The sequence below is a fragment of the Melopsittacus undulatus genome, chromosome Z (assembly GCF_012275295.1).
Source record: "Melopsittacus undulatus isolate bMelUnd1 chromosome Z, bMelUnd1.mat.Z, whole genome shotgun sequence".
Classification (NCBI taxonomy): domain Eukaryota; kingdom Metazoa; phylum Chordata; class Aves; order Psittaciformes; family Psittaculidae; genus Melopsittacus; species Melopsittacus undulatus.
In genome coordinates, this window is record NC_047557.1 from 39,918,708 (window position 1) to 39,938,819 (window position 20,112).

The window sequence follows — 20,112 nt, forward strand, 5'->3', positions numbered from 1 at the left end:
ACTTGTGCATGTTCAGGTTCTTAAGATGGTCTCGAACCAGATTCTCTCCTACACTGGGCCTAAGGTGTTCATTCTCGCAGTCCCTGCATCTGCCTTCCAAGTCCTGGGTGGTGTGGTTGGAGCATTTGCCAGTGAAGCCTGAGGCAAAGAAGTCATTCGGAACCTCAGCCTTCTCCAAATCCAGGGTAGCCAGTTCTCCTGATAGCTTTCGGAGAGGGCCCACATTGTCCCTAGTCTGTCTTTTATTTGCTATGTACCTACAGAATCCCTTCCTGTTATCTTTCACATCCCTAGCCAAGTTTAATTCTAACTGGGCCTTAGCTTTCCTAACCTGGTCCCTAGCTTCCTGGACAACATCCCCGTATTCTTCCCAGGCCACCTGTCCTTGCTTCTACCTTTTATAAGCCTCTTTTTTCCTTCAGATTTTCCTCAGCAGCTCCTTATCCATCCAAGAAGATCTCCTGACCCTCCTGCTGCACTTCCTCCTAGTTGGGATGCAACTTGAGCTTGCAGTAGGTCATCCTTCAATGTCAGCCAAGAGTCTTGGGCCCCCTTGCCCTCTAGGGCTATATCCCATGGAACCTTACTAAGCAGGTTCCCGAAGAGGCCACAGTCTGCTCTCTTGAAGTCCAGGGCAGTGAGCTTGCTGTGTGCTCTTCTCACTGTCCTGAGGATCTCAAATTCGATCATCTCATGATTGCTGCATCCAAGGCTGCCCTGGAGCACCACATTTCCAACCAGCCCTTCCCTGTTGGTGAGCACAAGGTCAAGCAGGGCACCTCTCCTTGTCAACTCCTCTGTACCTTGCAGAAGGAAGTTGTCTTCCACACAATCAATGAACCTCCTGGATTGCTTGTGCCGGGCCATACTGTCTCTCCAACAGATATCAGGGTGGTTGAAGTCCCCCATGGGAACAAGGGCCTGTGAGTTTGAGGCTGTTCCTGTCTGTCTGGAGACCACTTCATCCACAGAGTCCTCTTGATCAGGCAGTCTGTAACATATCCCCACAGTAATGTGTCCCATCAGTGTTTTCCCCTCAACCCTGACCCACAAACTCTCTGTTAACTGCTCACCTGTCCCCAGACAGAGTTCCATACTCTCCAGCCTATCCCTAACATAAAGGGCAACTCCCCCGTCCCCTCTGCTGCCTGTCTTTTCTAAAGAGCCTGTAACCTTCCATTCCAACACTCCAGTCATAGGAGCCATCCCACCATGTTTCTGTGATGCCTATTATATCATACCCAGTAGAACTGCACACATCTCTAACTCCTCTTGTTTGTTCTCCATGCTACAAGCAGTTGTATAGAGGCATCTGAGCTGAGCTCCAAATGAAGCCGGCTCAGTGGCTGGAGCGGCAGGAATATCTCTGCATTGCTCCAAGCATTTATTATAGGTGCTGGCAACTGACTGGGTGTGTTGGGATGGAATGATGCTCCCCTCCCCCAGCACATCTAGTTTAAAGCTTTCTTGACCAGCCTGGCAAGTCTCCTACAAAAGCCACTCTTTCCCTTCCTTGTCAGACCAGCTCCAGCAGCCTCCAGTACACCTGGCCTCCCAGACTGAGTCCCATGGTCTAAATATGCAACCCTCTGACTATGGCACTGTTGTTATAACCATTTATTAACCTATCAAATCCACCTAGCCTTTTTAAGATACTCCCCTTTATCCTTCATCCTCCCTTTAATGGTTGGACTCAAGGATCTTAAGGGTCTTTTCCAACTTCAATGATTCTATGGTTAACTGCATTAAGTCTGACTTGTCCCTGTGGTTATGCAGTATACTTACTACTTAGCGGAGTCTGAGAGCTGGGGCTCCCTTTGTCTGTCATAGCATTCTTGAACTCCTGGGTCTTCCCAGAGCTTTTTCGTAGCTGCAACTTGTTTTCTTTCCAGTACTGCCACCTTACCCACTTCCACTGCTTTGATCTTTTGAGCACTCTCTTAATCAATTAAATTATTACACTATTGTGAGAAATGATTGCTGTTTGCATGCAGTACACACTCTCCCCTTTATTATACTTTTCCCATCAACGAGACTTGGCAACAGAAAGGAACTTCATAGAAAATGAGTAGTTTTAATCCTTTAATGCATTTACTTTTTCAAGTTAAATTACTGCAACTGAATGTTTTAACCAAGTTAATCTTGCTTACTGTCATCCAGGTATGATTTTTCTTTGTAAAACTGGACCCTGACAGAAGTCAAAAGGAGCTATAAAGCTACTATTTTTAAACTCACTAAATTTTTATACCAATTTGTAACAGTGGTGAAGTTTCTAAAATTCTAGATACTTTTTTAGTACAGACATTTTTGGTTTGTTTCAGGACAGACCAGAGGCTGACATTGCATAAATAGTCATCAAGCAGGCATCAGATTCCTACGGGCCATCTTCTGTTTAATACCTATCTCAGTGTAATACAGCCAAGATACTACTTTATGGAAAGAAGTAATTGTTTGCTCTCTTCTGTTAAGTGTAAGAAGTGTGGTAAAGATAAACCCAAGTTTTGTTTCTAAGGATACAAAATAACCTATCATTCTACAGCAGGTGGCGCAGTTGATTCACCTGAGGGAAAGGATGCCAGACAGCGGGACCTCGGCAGGCTTGAAGAGTTGACCAGTGCGAACCTCATGAAGTTCAACAAGGCCAAGTGCAAAGTCCTGCACCTGGGTCAGAGCAATCCTCAGCATTCATACTGATGGGGAGATGAATGGATTGAGAGTATCCCTGCGGAGAGGGGCTTAGGGGTACTGCTGGATGAAAAACTGGACATGACCCAGCAGTGTGCACCCACAGCCCAGGAAGCTAACCGCATCCCGGGCTGCATCAAAAGGAGCATGACCAGCAGATTGAGGGAGGTCATTCTCCCCCTTACTTCGCTATCATCAAGAGACATTGTGGAAATATCCAGCACTGTAATACCTGACCAGTAGGTGCTTAACAGAAAGAACAGAAAACATTCACTAACATAAGAAAACAAACTAAAATGAGTCTATAAGCTTGCAGACCAAATCAAAGAACAAAGAGTGGAAATGCAAAGCAGCACGAGCATTTACTAATGTCAGTTAGTGGAATAATGTTTTTAAATTAAATACAAGCAACAAATTAGTTCCAGGAAAAAAAACCCAACAAACAACCCACAACAAAATAACCCTACAAACAGACAAAACACGCTACAAAACCAAAGTAAAAGCAAAGAAACTGATCATGTGTATCAAAGGAAGTGGTAAAATTGTTTGGCAAATACGTTCAAAACCTGTCTATTTAATTTACTAGAATACTAAAAATATGTTAGTCTCTTAAAAACCTATTACATCGTTTTCCACTGGAAATCAAACTTCTCTGCAATTTAAAGGCAACTGATGGTGTGTAACACAAAATAGCTAATCTGTTTTCATCAGAAAGAGTAACTAAAAAGAAATAATCAGGAGGGACTTTGAGTATGCCTTTTTTCACTTCGCATGGTAATACCACTGTGTAAAAGCAGTTTCTTGTCTTTTGTGAAAGTGCCAAGAAACATGCACAAATGCCAGCTGAATGGCTATAATATTAGATATAACTTGTAGTAAGAACAAATCTTTGCCAGTCAACAAATGGATTACACCACAAATTACAAGTGTCATTTTTTTAGATATATGAACAAATTTCATCTCCATCTGTTTTATGTGATGCATAGTACTGATTATTTCAGTAAAGCTTCCTTTCGGAGGGTCTAAAACTTCACACTTAGAAAAAAAAAATATATTTGATTTGATACCTTGCAGCTCTGTCCTATTGCCTAGGAAACTAAATGTGACACAGAACCTAAAATGGCCCTATGTGTTACCTTACACAACTCTTTGTATATAAAATCAGGGCTTATAAGTATGTGTTTGTTTCTTCACCCATAACCTAGGTTATCACTCCTTTCAAAAGCTTTCTGAGAAGAGCAGTCTGTTTGGGAGCAATAAATACTGAAAATGCTTCCTAAATGCTCAGTGGTAAACACAAGAATTATTGATTTTAAAAGTGCTGTGGGAACTAACGAATCTCTGATTTTTCTAGAGCATTTCTATTTTATGGTCCTTGTCTTCATACCCCAGGTCCTTCCTCATTTGGCTGGGGAAAACAAACTACAAAATAATTCAATGAAATTTGCACTTGGAAGCTACAGCAGGTTCCTCACAGCAAATGCAAATAAAGATCACAGGAAGGGACACAAAGTGGTTGCTCAGTATTGGGAGGTACAAGAAGAGTCAGGTGTATACTGCTTCAGAAATAGGTTATTTATCAAGCTATAGCATTCACACCATATGAATAGGAAGCTTGTGTGTACCACTGAACATCTTTTACATCTCTAATCATTTTTACATTTACATTGAAATACAGATTATATCTCATCATAGAATATATAGAAATATGCAATTAAATACTTTCTTCTGGGGAGTATAATGTAATGTGTTTTGGAAGTCACTGTGGTTTTAGTAAAACCATGTTTGTACTAATTTTCATCTCATTTTTGAAACAGTCCCATCAGCTAATTTGACATAATGAATTGGATGTTTTTGTTTCTGAGGAAGTAAAAAGGTAATGCATAAACTATGGGGAAAAAACCTTACAAGCCCCCCTGAGATTTTACAGTCCACTACAATGTGGACAGAAAGCTGCTATTCCCAGGCCATATAGAATTTGAGTAGAAGTTACCGATTAACAGTTAACATTTTTAATTTTACTGAGAAGTTATGTGAATTTCAATTGTTAGCTTTTCGCTGCTGTTGTTGAAAATTCTTGATTGAGTTTTGCTGAATTACTTACAACTGCATGTAGCTCCTCTGAGGTTTCGTTTCTTTGTATCTCAACCTCTGTTACTGAGGTAAAGTACAACACTAAGAGACATCTAAAATTAGATACACAAGTACCTATGATTGTTTTGTTAACATATTTTGGGTACAGAATGAACTGAATATGAACAAACCACTCTTAAAACTAAGGAAGAGGAAGCTAAAAATCAGCTGAGTTCTACATAAAATTATACACTGCTGCTACTACCAGTATCACCAAATTATGACCAGAGGAAGAGATGAAAGTTAAGCATATGACAGTTGGTTTCAATCTCTCAGTGAGTGAAAGAACATTTGGATGAGGAGAATTAAGGAAGGGGAAAAGCAGAGAGGAATTAAATGATTGAAACATTTAGGGCTGGAACATTCTAAAGATTTATTCTAAAGATAAATATATATTGCTTTTTTGGAGTCTCTCATTATTCAGTTTTAATAGTTCATTGTTCTATGGCTATCCAATCTGTTCACAGTCTGGATAACTGAACAGGAACAGCAGATTAAGTTGAACATTAAATTTTCTCAAATGAAAATAAAGATTTCATAACCATTCTGGCTGTGCACCATCCATCTGCCATAGACTTTGACTGGATCTTTCTTACGGAACCTATTCTGTCTGCCATGCGTATGCTGTAGTAATTTTTTTCTTTAAGTTTTCAGTCATTATGAGTCCCCCCATCTGTGACAGCAGCAGGAATAGTAAATTGTACCCCAGCTAGGAGCAAGCAAAACAAGACTAAGAAGTACAACTGAAAAAATACAAGGCCAAAGCACCACCCAGATCAAAATCGGCAACATCACATTCTTGGCTAAAACCTGATTGAAAACAAGACCTCACAGTCAGGTTTTACATTAAATTTAATTGCTTATGCTAACAAAATCAGAAGACAATCACAAGATGTTTCTTTTCTTCTTCATAAACTGAAACACTTTGCAGTTTATATATTCACCTTTTGTTAAATTATGTGTGAAAGTGCATCCATGTATATGTACATGTTAGTCGACTTCAAACACAGCCCAGATCTTCGTTCACAAAGTCAAGCCATCACATCACATTACATACATGTGGAGTAAAAGTAAGTATTTCCACATATAAACACACAACTATACACACACAGGTACAAATATAAATACACATGTACATATAAATGCAATCCGTGGCTTCCAAAAGTCATTTTACAACACTTAGAGTTTACAGGGGGAAGGGAGAAACAAGAACTATTAGTATAACGTCCCCAGATATAACCAAGTGACATCCTTCATTTCTTGGTACATTTTTTCACCCTACAGTAGAAAAAGATCATTTTCTGGCACAGCGCAAAAATATTTGGGTCATACCTTGATTTAATGATGTGCATTTGAAATGGTTGTTTTCGTATTTTGTAAATGTTGTTATTTTGTTTCTTTCCTGGCTACCCATTGCCATCAGCTGCAATCAGGAATGGTTTTAGAGAACTGTGTGCAAGAGTGAGATGAACGTGCATTCTTTCCTGCATTTACTAACCCACAGCATGACTTAAAAACATTTAGTAGCTAGCATATATTGACATGGAACACAAATATTACACTTTTTTTTCTTTATTCTCAAGGAAGAAGCATCTAGAAAGACAGTGAGCCCCTCTACCAAGGAACTAAAATGGCTCTGATCTAAAACAATTTTCTAGTGGTCTATTAATCCAAGTGGGTTTTACACATGTTAACTTTTGCTTTTCAACCTCACAGAAAATATATGCAGTGTTAAAATCTTCAGTCTCACTGCAGACAGACTACAGACTTGCAAATGCAACACTCCTTCCTGTTAATGTAAACGATCACTGAAATCTTGTTTGTAAGATTAAGCAGAAGCAACATGTCAGTAACGCTAGCAAGTTGATAGTTACGAGCATGTGTAATTTTTCTTAAGACTTGCACAGTGGACCAAGTTTCTGTTTCTTAAAATTAAGAACTGTGGTTGGGGAATGGGGTATTGCTAATTTCCTTAAAATTATTTTTCCCATTCCTCAGTAATATTTCTCTCATAAAAAGAACTACAACTTTCGAGATCAATAAAGACAATCTGAATAGCATGAAAGTTTTAAGAGCCATAACCACTATTCCCAGGAGGGAACCAAAGATGTTTTTTTCTCCCTTCTGAAGGTGTCTGTCACTTTGACAACCTGTGTCCCTAGGTTCCAGGTTCCAGCTGCAACAAAAAGGTACAATGGACCACTTGCTACTGCTACTTCTCCATGCAATTACCAGTAATTTCCCTGGAAATTGCTTTTGAGCACAAAGACAACTAAGAAATTTTGCAAACAATGATCTGGGAGTTGAAAAGACTGACTGACAAGCTGAATACAAATGAGAAATATGGGTATAGAAAAAAAAAGAAAAAAATCACAGAGATGTAAGACAGCACATGAGATGTATAAAAGAAACAAAAGCCCATTCCATTTTGTTTTAACATGGAAAGCCATAAGTGACATATTACTTTTGCTTCTTAACACATACTTCAAGAGTGTCCAAAGGACAAAATCAAAGTAGCAACAGATAAAGGGGCATAGTTATCTAAACCGAATATGAGAAAAGACAATTATTGTCTTAAATTTTTCTTTTTTTAAAAAAAGAAAAAAAAAATAGCAGCTGTCTCTGTAGCACATGAGGAAAAACCCCTTTTGTCTGATCATAGTGAGTAAAACAAAATAGTAATAACCCTGGAAATGTGTGTGCAAAACAATTTGCATCACTGGAGATCTTTAAGAACAGTTTACATAAACATCAAGGTTTAGATCAATGGAGCTGATGTTGCTGTGGAGGGGAACATACACAGATAAGTGAACTCTTTAGGCTCTCTCTAATAGGACAAAAATTAATTTCTTTCCTTTAAAGAGTGTTCCTCCTTTCTTCTAGCCTCCCCCTCTTCCCCCCCAATGGAATATCAACTAGCAATAGTTCTTCCTACAGGATTCAGACCTGTAAGATCTGGTACTTTCTGTCTGATCAAAACAAGAAGTTACAGTCCTACACTATTTCTTTAACCTGTGATAACTGGAATTTGGGATATTAAGAACTCCATGCATTTTTTATTATTTATCTCCCATCTTTGGATTATGACACAAATATTCTTGGAAGTGAGATAAGGATACACAGAGAAAAATAAAAACTTTTTAGAGGCAAGACTAAATATGAACAATATGCACATCAGAAAAACACATATTTTAGTTTGCCTTTGTTACTCAGTGTAAAAAAAAGATGCTTAAGCCTCTTGTCATCTTTCTAGGAAGTAAAATCAAGGAAAACTATATCCTGGCTATTTGGATATGTTTTCCTGCAAACATTAGAAGAGCTTTCATGCAGACATTGTGTGATCAGTGAGTTGACCCAGTATTTTTAGCTGATGCTGACTGTGGAATTGTCATCCCTTTGTACTCGGCCCTGGTGAGACCACACCTCAAATCCTGTGTTCAGCTCTGAGCCCCTCATTACAAGAGAGATACTAAGATACTGAAGGGTATCCAGAGAAGAGTAACAAAGCTGGTGAAGGGTCTGGAGCACAAGTCAACAGCAAGGTGAACATGAGTCAGCTTGTGCCCGGGTAGCCAAGAAGGCAAATGGGATCCTGGCCTGTATCAGCAATAGTGTGGCAGCAGAGTCATCAGCACTGGTGAGGCTGCATCTTGAATCCTGTGTTCAGCACAAGGACCCTCACTACAAGAGAGACATTGAGGTGCTGGAGCAGGTTCAGAAAAGGGCAACAAAGCTGGTGAAGGGTCTGGAGCACAAGTGTGATGAGAAACAGCTGAGGGATTTAGTCTGGAGAGTAAAAGGTTCAGGGGGAACCTGATCTCTCAGGGGAGAACTACCTAAGAGGAGATTGTAGAGATTTGGGTGTTGGTCTCTTCTCCCAGGTAACAACTGATAGGATGAGAGAAAATTACCTCAAGTGGAGCCAGAGGAGATTTAGATTGGGTATTGGGAAAAATTTCTTCACCGAAAGGACTGTCAGTCACTGGAACAAGATGCACAGGAAAGTGGCTGAGTAACCACCCCTGGAGGTATTTGAAAAGACATGGTGGCTAGGGTCATGGTTTAGTGGTGCATTTGGCAGTGTTAGGTTTACAGTTGGACTCAGTGATCTTAAAGGTCTTCTTCAACCTAAATGGTTCTGTGATTTTATGGTTCAGCATCAGATCAGCACATTGTAACTAACCTAAAAATTAGCATTTACAATAAATCATTGAATTTAAAATACACCAAGGGGTTTGCTTTGGTTAGCATTCTTCCTAAAAGCACACTTGGCTCACATGCCAGGTTCTCCCTCTGAAAGTATGCATAATTATATAGTCTGGCTTCCTATCACAGGTAACAACAGCAATTATTTTACTGCTCGTGCTCCTGATTTCAACTTAATATATAAAGATTTTTATAAATGGTTCTGTCTTTATGTAAATACTTGAAGTGCCAGAGAAGTTATTAGTGAGGTCAAAGCAATTCAATTTTGCTCTTCTAGTAGGACACACTAATTGCATTTTCTCATCAGTATATGCTAAGCAGTATACAAGTAAGGTATGCTTTATATTCTCAAATCAACCCTTGAAGTCGTTTTTAAATTCCTCTTATCCCCAATTCCTTTTTGAAATATAATCAGATCAACAGTCTTTGTTCCTAAGCATACCATATTTACCAAAGTAAACCCAAAATTGTTTAAATGAGCCTATTTTATAAAACATTTCTTGTCATCCAGTGCTGTCTCATTATTTATAACCCCAGAAATACAAACATTGAGGTATCAAATAGTTTTCTACACCATTCATTCAGATTTTGATACACACATGTTCAATTGCTCCATTTCTCTTTTCTTTTAGTCAGTCTCTCCAATTCATTATGTAGACTTATGGGATTGCTTACCACGCTTCTTAATGGAGATTCTGGGGATTTTTTTTTTTTTTAATCTTTTACCATGCCTCAGAAATAACACTTTACTCTATGCAACCCTTCAGCCTGCTTTTAATTAATCTCAGTTCTGTTGGGTTTTCATTATTTTCTGGTATAGTTAGCCCTACATGCAATAATACTGAACAGCGCAAAAATGATATTTCCAATCACTCACAAATGGCAAAAACTAGCATTCTCACCCAGCACTGTTCTTGAGTCATGCTATTTTTACTCTTTTGCTACTATGTTATTGCAATAGCAGAATGTGGAGATATCAAGTGGAAATCTGACTACAAATCAGTTAACTGTATTTCAACCAAGCTCATTTAAAAAAAAAATATTCCCTCTTTGATACATATGTGATCAGAAGTAAAGAATTTACCAGATTATTATAGAGAGAAACTGACAAAAGACATAAGTCATTTATTTGATAATGCAATATTCCTTTTCAAGAGCGTGCAGCTTTCAAAAGAGGAGAAAAATAGAAAAAGTGTAAATTTCACTAAAAGATCACAATATACCACACAATGTAATTGTATTTTCATATGTGGGTAATGCACTAACATTATTTATTAATATTGCACATTAATGTTCCATAGTCTTTACCCTTACAAACTTCTCTGATACCCCCTGATAGTCTCTGTTTTCCAATTACTCCATTTCCAGTGATTCTGAGATTATGTCAAGAAGATGTCAGCTATTTGAGGAACAGGTGATAGTCAGGAACACTTATCTACTTGTCTGTGGTGCCAAAATATATATTTTAATTCAATCACTCCTATGAAATGATGACAAAAAGAATCCATTTCATATGTCTGTATCCTGTTTTTACTAGAGCTATTAAGAAATAACTGTATCCTGCCTTCATTCAGGATTTGCTGATACAAGCTTCTAGAAAGCCCTAAAAAGAAAGAAATTTTTAAAAGTAAACACATTTTGATATTCCTCACCCTTTTCTCCTACATAAACTGGATGTTGTAAACTCTACAAGTTTCCAAACAGTGCTCTTTCAAATCATAATATAAAAGATCAGGTCAGAACAACCTTATACTGCAGCAACATAACACTGTCAAATCAACAATAAATTAATGAGATTACTTTTTTATTTGTGTTCCCCAGTAGTGCTTAAAAAAATTAATTAAAATTAATTTTCATCCCCTTCAAATAATACAAAAATATATATGCATAACAGAAATTTTATCTTTTCTTGAATAAATCATGATGGTTATGTAACTCTGGAACACAGACTAATTTCAGCTACAGAATTTAATCCAGCTAATCCTGTACATAGCTGGATTTACTCAGTGTATTATGAGAAATGGCAAGCAAGTTTAGTGTGAAGATGTGGATTAATCTCTATCAATCATTGTTTCAAGGGTTAAATCAGAGGAATAGCCCTAAGCACACAAAAGCTAACACAATGTGCCCTTGGGTTCTGCAGCAATGTAGTGTTCCCCCCTCTTCAGCGCTCAGGCGCAAGCACACCCGCTTCATCATACAGAGTCTTCTGTCCAATACTTTCTTGCCACATCCTTTGCATACACCAATATACTTGCACCCTAACTGCCCTTGAGATGTCCCTCTTTTGTAACTTTGGCTGGCACATCTAAATGGGTTTAAAAGTTGCAAGAGATGAAGAAAAACAGCCATGCACATAGTGTGACCACAGAATACTTCTTGCTTAAGAAACCAGACTTAATACTTACTGAATCTATTCCAGCTTTTTAAAACAATAGAAAAACCTTATGAATTAGTCACAATACATTTTAGAAAAGTTCCATGAAGAAAGAAAATATATTTCCAAACAACATTACTCCCTTTATGTGTTTTAAAATTAAGAAAAAGGTTACTGAGTGATTTTGCTATTTGGTTGGTTTATACACATATTCCATCAATGACTGTAATGGAGTTCTTTCCGATTTACAGGGACTCAGTAAAAGCATGAATGAAGTTCTCTGGAGGTACAATACGTGTAGATTCCTGAGAGAAAGGAAACAAATTCAGGGGAGAAAAAAAAAAAAAAAAAAGGTTGTGATTAGATAACCTTCATCTCAAGTCAAAACAAAACAGAAAAATGCAGCTGGCTAAGAACAGGAAATTAATCCATGCCTTGGTTTCCTTCCTTGAAAGTAATGAGGTTCATAGATCCAACAGCTTTCATCTCTGTTCTGTACAGCTCTGTGTGTAGGGCAAACCTTTCAAGTGGTAGGAGAGGTGGGGCTCCTGTTAATACAGACTACTTCGAGATTTCCTAGGCTGAGGAAGAGTCTCAAATAGCAAATTCACAGCCATGAAAGAAAACACATAAAAATGCATGCATTTAGTGAAATAGAATGATCTTTTGAAAAGCAACAAATTCAAATATTAGTCCAAGAGAACCACTTCATAAAGAAAACACCTGATGAATTCTAGTAATTTCTAAGTCCCCTTCTAAGTTCACATAATAAACATCATTCTTTTAGTTTTACATATTAACATGAGTTAAATATTGCTTATAATAATTTGCAAAATACTGCTTTAAAAATATATCTGCAAATATAGGACAGTACGAGCCTCTTCTTCCCAAATAACACGTTACATATGTCAGCAAAATAAGTGCTATGCTTCAGTATAAACTAAAGAAAATCCAGCAATCTGGGAGGTGTGGGGAAGAGACAGTACTCTAGAGAGAAACAATTCAAACAGACTTGGAAATCTGATTACGTAGACAGCTGAGCATGAATTTCCAATGCCATACTGGGGTTATAAAGGCTAATGTGACTCTTGCTAATAAAATCAAAAAGTAAAACTGCTTTATCTCCATTTTTAACGTAGATGCCTCAGTATTGGAATCTCAAATACATTTTGTATTTCTATAGCAATGGACAATGCGGGATCAGACTAAATGTCTTCAACTGCAGCCAAATTGGGCATCTAGGGAAGACTAAAAGCACACTCAGTATTTCCCTTTCACATGTAACATCTTCCAGCAGCCAATCACTTGCAGATCAGTGAGGCTCTGATCTATGTGTGATTTCTATGTATTTAATAACCCTCAGGAGAGATGCATTCATTCACTTGACCGTGACTGTTTGAGTTCTTGAACCTACATGAGTACACTCTTGTGTTACCTGCAATCATACAGGAAGGAATTCCAAAGCTTCAATAATCTTCTGTGAAGAACCACCTTGCTTTGCTTTCAGTCTTCATTTGGTTCTCTACAGTTCCTGATGTTGAAGAAATGAAGACTTCAGGTTTCACAGACCATTATTACCACTCCTTCCCTGTCTCTTTACCAGTTCTCAGTGATTTATCTTCATAGAAACTATTTCATAACTTTCTTCATCCTTTTCCAGGCCTGCTATACAGTTTTAGCAATGGGGAACCAGAACCACACAGGCTTAGGTAAAAGGAGGATCATACAGTGGCACAGAGATCTCTATTTCCTTCTTAACTTTAACTTTCTATTTTGACTGCTCCACTGTGACTGTATTTATTTCAATGTAGAATGCACAACCAAACCAGAAAGCAAAGTTTCCCAACTGCCTCATGTCCCTCCAAGCCACACATCTTATTACATTGAGACTTGGGGAAAAGCTAGCTTAGCTGCTCTGCCTCTTGATTTTTAGCCTACTGTGGAGGCAGTGTTCTCACAGGAAAATGGATATTTGGTACATGAGCTCTGAATAACTCTGAGGGATACAGCAAGGCTGTGGGAGGCCCGAGGAAGCCTAAGCAAGCAAGATAAGAAGAAGCTGTAATTCACTGAGTGATGAGAACTGTGGACTGTTGGCAAGCGTTCGAGGTCAAGTTCTCACACCTGTGCTTAACCAGTTATATGTTAGTCACTAAGGGTCTTCTAGACAAGTATCCAATCATGATATGCCAAATTGCTGTAGGTGTGTGTAAGCAATAGTATATAAGGAGTTAATGCTTTGCAATAAATGGCTTTTTGTCTGATCATATTGGTCTCTGACTGAGTCCTTTCCGTGGCAGCCTACAGCATGAAGAAGCTTGGAACTGATCCTGATTAAATGACTGGAGCCACGCCTATTGTGTACCTTCATGAGAAAACTGGAACTGTTAAGGAATCAAAGAGAATAAGCAACTCAAAAGTGCAGAACAGAAAATAACAGATAACTTTTCAAGATAACCAGTAAATATGTAACAGTATCCACATGCCAAAACTGGAAGGTGGCCACCGAACAGAACAGGGCACCTATTCCGTACACTCCTATGAAAATAACCACTGGAATAATTTAATCAAGAATTTAAGTGAATTTACTATTACAGTGATCCCTATTTTACTTTTAATTGGAGCATAACTTTCAGAAAAACAGCCAAGCTGGAATGCACGGAAGTCTCATGGTCTGGGTTGTACATGAAATGAGTGCAGATAATCACAACACCATCTCTCCAGCCCATTCTATAATTCGTCTTTGTGCCAAGCACTGTTGGGACACATTTGCATAGCATAAGAGAAAAAGAGCAGTCAGCAGATACTTTTAAGAAAAGTTACCACTTGCAATTCATAGAATCATAGAATAGTTAGGGTTGGAAATGACCTTAAGATCATCTAGTTACACCCCCCCTGCTATGGACAGGGACACCTCACACTAAACCATATTACCCAAGGCTCTGTCCAATATGGCCTTGAACACTGTCAAGGGATGGAGCATTCACAACCTCCCTGGGCAGCCCATTCCAGTACCTCACCACAATGTGTGTTATGTTCCACATATTTAGCTTGTTTTCTTCCTAGCAGGAACACAGAGCAGGAGCCAGCGGAGCAGGAGAAGGAGCAGGAGAATTACTAGCACCTATCTAGCATCAAAAGGAAAAGGAGAAACTCAGGAATTTAAGAGAGGACAACTAGGAATAAAATATTAACTTAGACAATATTAAACTATTTATTTTTAGAATTTCTACTCCTCATTCTAGTTCATTCTGTATTCCCTGCTCTTTCTGGGTTTCCTATAGCTTTATCTTAAGCCTCCCCAGCTGCCTTCGGATTCCTTATCCCAACTACTTCTTTTTGTACAATAATACCTTAAGATTCCCTGTGGTCACAGGGGTTATCCTTGAAAAAAACTGGTTTTTCTACTTTTCTTGGGGGAAAAGAGAGCCTAACAAAGTCTGGTCAGTCCAGTCTTCTGCTAAAGCAGAAAAAGGGTTTTACCTTTCGCAGCTTTCTTTTTGCACACTCAAAGTGCCTGTAGACCTGTATAATTACCTTCTTAATTCTGCTCATCAGACAACAATTGCCCCTTTAAGTAGAAGCAAAAGAAACAAAACAAAAAGCAAGGAGAAAAGCCTGGTGTTTTCATAAATCTCTTGTCAAGTACCTTTCAAACTAACAAACACAATGCTAGATATTCCTGTCTTTGCTGTACACTTAATTAACACAGAAAACATGGTTTTGTGACTCACAGCTATAGAGATTAGGCCAGCAAATATCTGAAGGACCTCTTGGGTATCTGCTGACAAAGCTCACTAAAGCTCTAAAGCTGTAGATCCCCTCTGGACTTCTTTTTCATAACCCACCTCCCAGGCTACCTCTTCCAACACTGCTCTGATGGCCTTCTCCCTGGCCCATCTATCCCCATCCCTGAAGAGTTAATGGAATCACAGAATAGGTGAGGTTGGAAGAAACCTCTGGACGTCATTCAAAGAAACCCTCCTCTTTTTCTGATTATTGTCTCTTTTTCCATTAGCCATCAACTGTGCATGACATCCAACTCTTTCCCAGAGACAAGCTGTAGCTCATGGTAGCACACATGTTTTGAATATGTAACTGGAATGCTGAAGTATCTCAGACACTGGTGTGCAAATATAAGTGTTCATGTGAAATTCTGCCAAGGTAGCTGCAATACAGGATATGTGACAGAGGGCTTGCAAGCTGGTCAGAGATTGTCACTCCATTAACATGGATGAGTGCTGTGCATGTTTAAGAGTTAGCATCAGTACCCTTCTATTAATAAAAATCTCTCAGTCAAACTTGTAGATGTGAAAATGGCTTGAAAGAAGAGAAAAACTGGGAGCATGTTAAGAGACATCAAGAGTAGCATACTCTGCCCCCAAAAAATGATCTGAAAGACCCCAAGACTTAAGAGGGTCAAATATACAGGCCTGTTGACCAGCATGAATATAATGGTCCTTAGAAACACTTTATACAGTGTGCGAATATGTAAGTTAAATTCATGAAAAGAGCAATATGCATCATGTTTCAATACATGTAAGGGAAAAAAACCCAAAACAAAACCAAACCAAAAATGGCAGCACAGTGTTTGCTAGGAAATAGATTAACATTAAAAATATTTCTTCACTGTGGCAAATTTATTCCAAAGAATAATTTTGTCAGCAGATCATAAATCTACAAAATGTGTCACAGGCTTTAACACTAAGAAAAGAGCATGCCTGGAGGACTTTCTAAGTCACTTCTCTTTTTTGAGTGGCTTTTCATTTCTACCATGCTAGCAGATGCTGATTTAAATGATTTTGGCTGAGTTGTTACTAACTGGTCTTTTCATCTGCATTAATTTATTTGTCTTCCTGTTCATTAAGAGATTTAATTAAAACAACATAGAATTCTGACAGTTTTTCTTTAGAAAAATACCCATTAAAATTTCCGTTACAAAAATAATCCTCAGATTTTCCACTGCAAGTAGTAAGTCCCATATTACAGTAAATATTTCTATAGAAAAGTTCATCTTTCTTCTAAGAATTAGGAGTTTTCAACAGTATGCACTACTCATTTCTATCTTTTAAAAAGCAAAGTATGCAAAGAAGAAAGAAAGAAAAAATGAACTGGAAAACGTTGTTAGTAAAAACAGTCACACAGCCTTTCACACAGAGAACGTGTCTTTTACACAGTCATTTGTCTGCAAGAGGCAAAATCCTCCAGCTGTGACACACATTTTTAAGTATCTTCCTCTCAGAACTGATACAACCTCTGGCTCCCCACTCCAAACCCCCAAATGCAGATCTGTGTGTCATTTTACGCATTATCTTCTAACAGCGTTTGACAAACGAATCATTTAAAAATGGCAATTTATTGCTGCTTTCTGGTTGAGAGTCATTTTTAACTCATTCTGCTGACCAAGGGCTCCGAGAGACAAACCCTGGTTAATTTTCTTGTGTGAACTACAGATGTGAACCTGCCAGACTGAACTTTAGTGACAGAGCAAGAGGTGCATGATTCTGGTGGAGAAGCAGAGAGGTCTGACAAGAAGCTGGGTAACAAAACATATTCATCCACAGAAGCCTTTGTACAGTGACTTTGTTTCAGCCTCTATAGCAAAGTTTTGCCACTTTTCAAATCTCTAACCCACAGCACAGAATAACTGGATGGTGCTCCACTCTCTACATCATTAGCAGACCTGTTTACCAAGCTTCCCTTGATGTCAGTTGCCAATAAAGAATGCTTTCACAGACACAAAGTCACCAATGGAATTATTCAGTTGTTACAAAGGAGGGAGTATGGGAAACAGAAAGGATATTTGGTCTCCAAAACATTAAAGTCTGCTCTGAAAAGCCAAAAAAGTCTTAACCACTTCTACATATCCTTCTAGTAGAATATGTATGTTGTGCCCTTATACACAATCCTTTACATCAAAGCACAAAACTAAGTCTGGTGTCTTCACTTATGAGCTCTACATCATTAATTATTTATGCCTATCACCGCTGTCCTTCATTTTCATTATCAGATCACTTCTTATCTATATGTATTATTTATGCCAGTAAGATTTATAACACTGTAAAATAAGAGGAGCACTAGGCACAGTGAATTCACTTCTGGCTGAAGAACTTCTGCCCAATTATTCATAATTGCACTGAAGATCAAGCCTGGTTATTTACATGCTGTGTGCTTGTGTACTTTTGCGTGTTATGCTAAATGCTGCATAGAAATAGTAACTATAAAGTTACTATTAAAGTTACCTTAAAAGAGGCCATGTCAAGTGAAAAAGCCTCAATGAATTTCTGAAGATACAGATATGACATTTCCTGGAAAAAGTCTAATAAAGTTATTGGTTCTGAGAAATACCTGATTATGGTACATTTACTGGTGTACCGTTAGCCAAACTTTCATATTTATGAAAGCACAGGCTCTATTAATAGTTAGAAAACTTTTAACTTTTCTCACTATGAACTCAGTATCCACCAATATTTGCTTTACATAAAAACAACAGAATTTAAGGTATGGATACATTTGCTAGTATTTTAAGAGAAAATATGTTCCTTCTAAAGAAGAAACCATGCACTGACCTCAAAAATTAGGAGACCTAAGAAATTAAAAATAACCACTAGTACAAATGCAGTTCAGTTTAGAGACTCAAGCGAGTCAATTCAGCCCAAACTTTCTTAGAAATCCAAAGCATACCTCCAGTCTTTATTCTATCTTTCATTTCTCTGCCAGAAAACCTCAAATGTATACTCTTTTTAAGACACTTTTTTTCTCCTTTCTGCTGTTCTGTTTGTGATATTACCCCAGTTACAGTGTTTTAAGTGTTTTTTCCCTAAAACATGCAAAAGGCAGTTATAATTAATTGAAATAATTGGAAAGGTTAGCTCTGTTTCTCGTAAGCTAAACCGTTTCCCCAAGTGCAAAATACCAAAAGCAAAATGAAAACAATTAGAACTTACACATAAGGTTTTACTGACAGAAAGGAGGAAAAAAACCCACAACCAAAATAACCCCAAACCACAAAACAAACCAAAACCAACTTCACCTTGAACTAAACAACAAGAAGACAACACAAAACTTGGAATGAATTAGTGAATATATTCAAGGAAAACTCTGTTGGATTTCTGGTATCTCTGAGACTTTAAAAGGTAAAGAAATACCTGAAGATTTATAGCCAACAGTCAATTATGTTGAAGAATAAATGAAAACAGTGATTTCACTAAAGAAAAGGGAAGTGGCTAGATGCAGCTTTCATGCTAAGAAAAATGAGAAAATGCATGTCAGTATTGCTTTTGCATCTAGGTCTGTCTAGAAACAATTTAGGAAGGAAATCTGACAGCAGCCAGCTGGCAGATTCAGAATTTATCAAAGAAAAGGAAGAAATAAAAAAACCCAACCCCCTAAATGTAGCCATTCACATTTATTTAAACTCAATTTTTAGTATTGTGAGGGATAAGTAAATGAAACAAGTGACAGTATTCACCCCCATCAACAAGATGGCACAGAAAAGATGCTCAGAAGATTTTAAAGGAAAAGAAAATGGTCCATATATTAACAGGCCCACACAGCTTTATCCTGTAGGTCTCTGAATAATAATTAGCAACTAGCATTATTGTTTATAAGCACACATTTTTAGTATGACATATCAAATAAGAACTCCACCATTTAAGGCATTGTTATTACTTGAAACAGTCCCATTCGGGATCTGGTAATCTGTACATACAATAAGGCATTTTGATTAATATGGTCCTAAAAAACCAAACCCAAATGCAAAACAAGCAAACAAAAACTCCCCACACATCCTCAGAAAGTCCCATATATTCTAATGTCAACAAACATGCATGCACACAGTCCCAACTGAGTACAAGTACATACCATGTGTGTGAGGGAAGGTTGTCATCCAAGAAGTGGTAAATTTTCCACTGACTTCTAGGAGGAGAGCAGCTATTTCAGTATTAACAAGTTTATATTTGCTCATGTAAAGTAGCACACATCTTTAATCACCCAAAGTTGATACTTCATCTTCCTGCACTGGAATAAGGCCATATTGTCACGCAAAAAAAAATTACTTTAAATTTAAAAAACAATGAGAAAAACCTATGCCCTTCCACGGAGGAAGCAAGAGGTCTGATGTGTGTCTAAATGTCTAAGTGTATGATGCTACATGCTCATGCATGAGCAGCTAAATCACATTTTGTGACTGAACAAACACCATGAAAGAAATCAACCAATAATTACTCTTCGTTGTGTTTTCCATTTGTCCCAGCTACATGGCTTCATTCAGTAATCCCCAAATCTCATTTTACTGTACTTGTGTTTTTTCATTCCCTTTTTCTGACATAAGTTAATTATCTGTCCAGTACAACTGAACTGGCACTGTAGTATTTCTTTTGTTCAGAAAAATACACTGACACACACTCATGCTGGGACATCTTTGTAAGACAGAAGGACACCAGATTAGTACTTATTGAAAACAAGGAATGTTCCGGAGATGCAACATAATGATTTCTTTCTGAAATGCATTTTCCACAGAATTCTGTTTTTCTCCTTAGGAAAAAACTAAATGTTCATACTGCTACAAAGATTTGTTGTTAACTGCAAACATATGCATGTCATCTTACCAAGGTATTCTAAAAAACAAACCAACCCACAAGAGTAGGACTGAATTCCTGTTCTATGATCCTTATCCTGAACAGCTATATAAAAAGGTCTTCCCAGTGGGC

General features: G+C 37.9%; 1 protein-coding gene across 1 annotated transcript in view; it reads right to left on the reverse strand.

Annotated features, from left to right (window-relative positions):
- LOC101874953 (guanine nucleotide-binding protein subunit alpha-14) overlaps positions 1-20,112 on the reverse strand; it is a 58,513-nt gene that overhangs the window by 7,259 nt on the left and 31,142 nt on the right. The window contains 2 exon segments of the mRNA XM_034073037.1: positions 1,786-1,935; positions 17,498-17,503. Of these exon segments, the coding sequence (XP_033928928.1) occupies positions 1,786-1,935; positions 17,498-17,503 (156 nt within the window).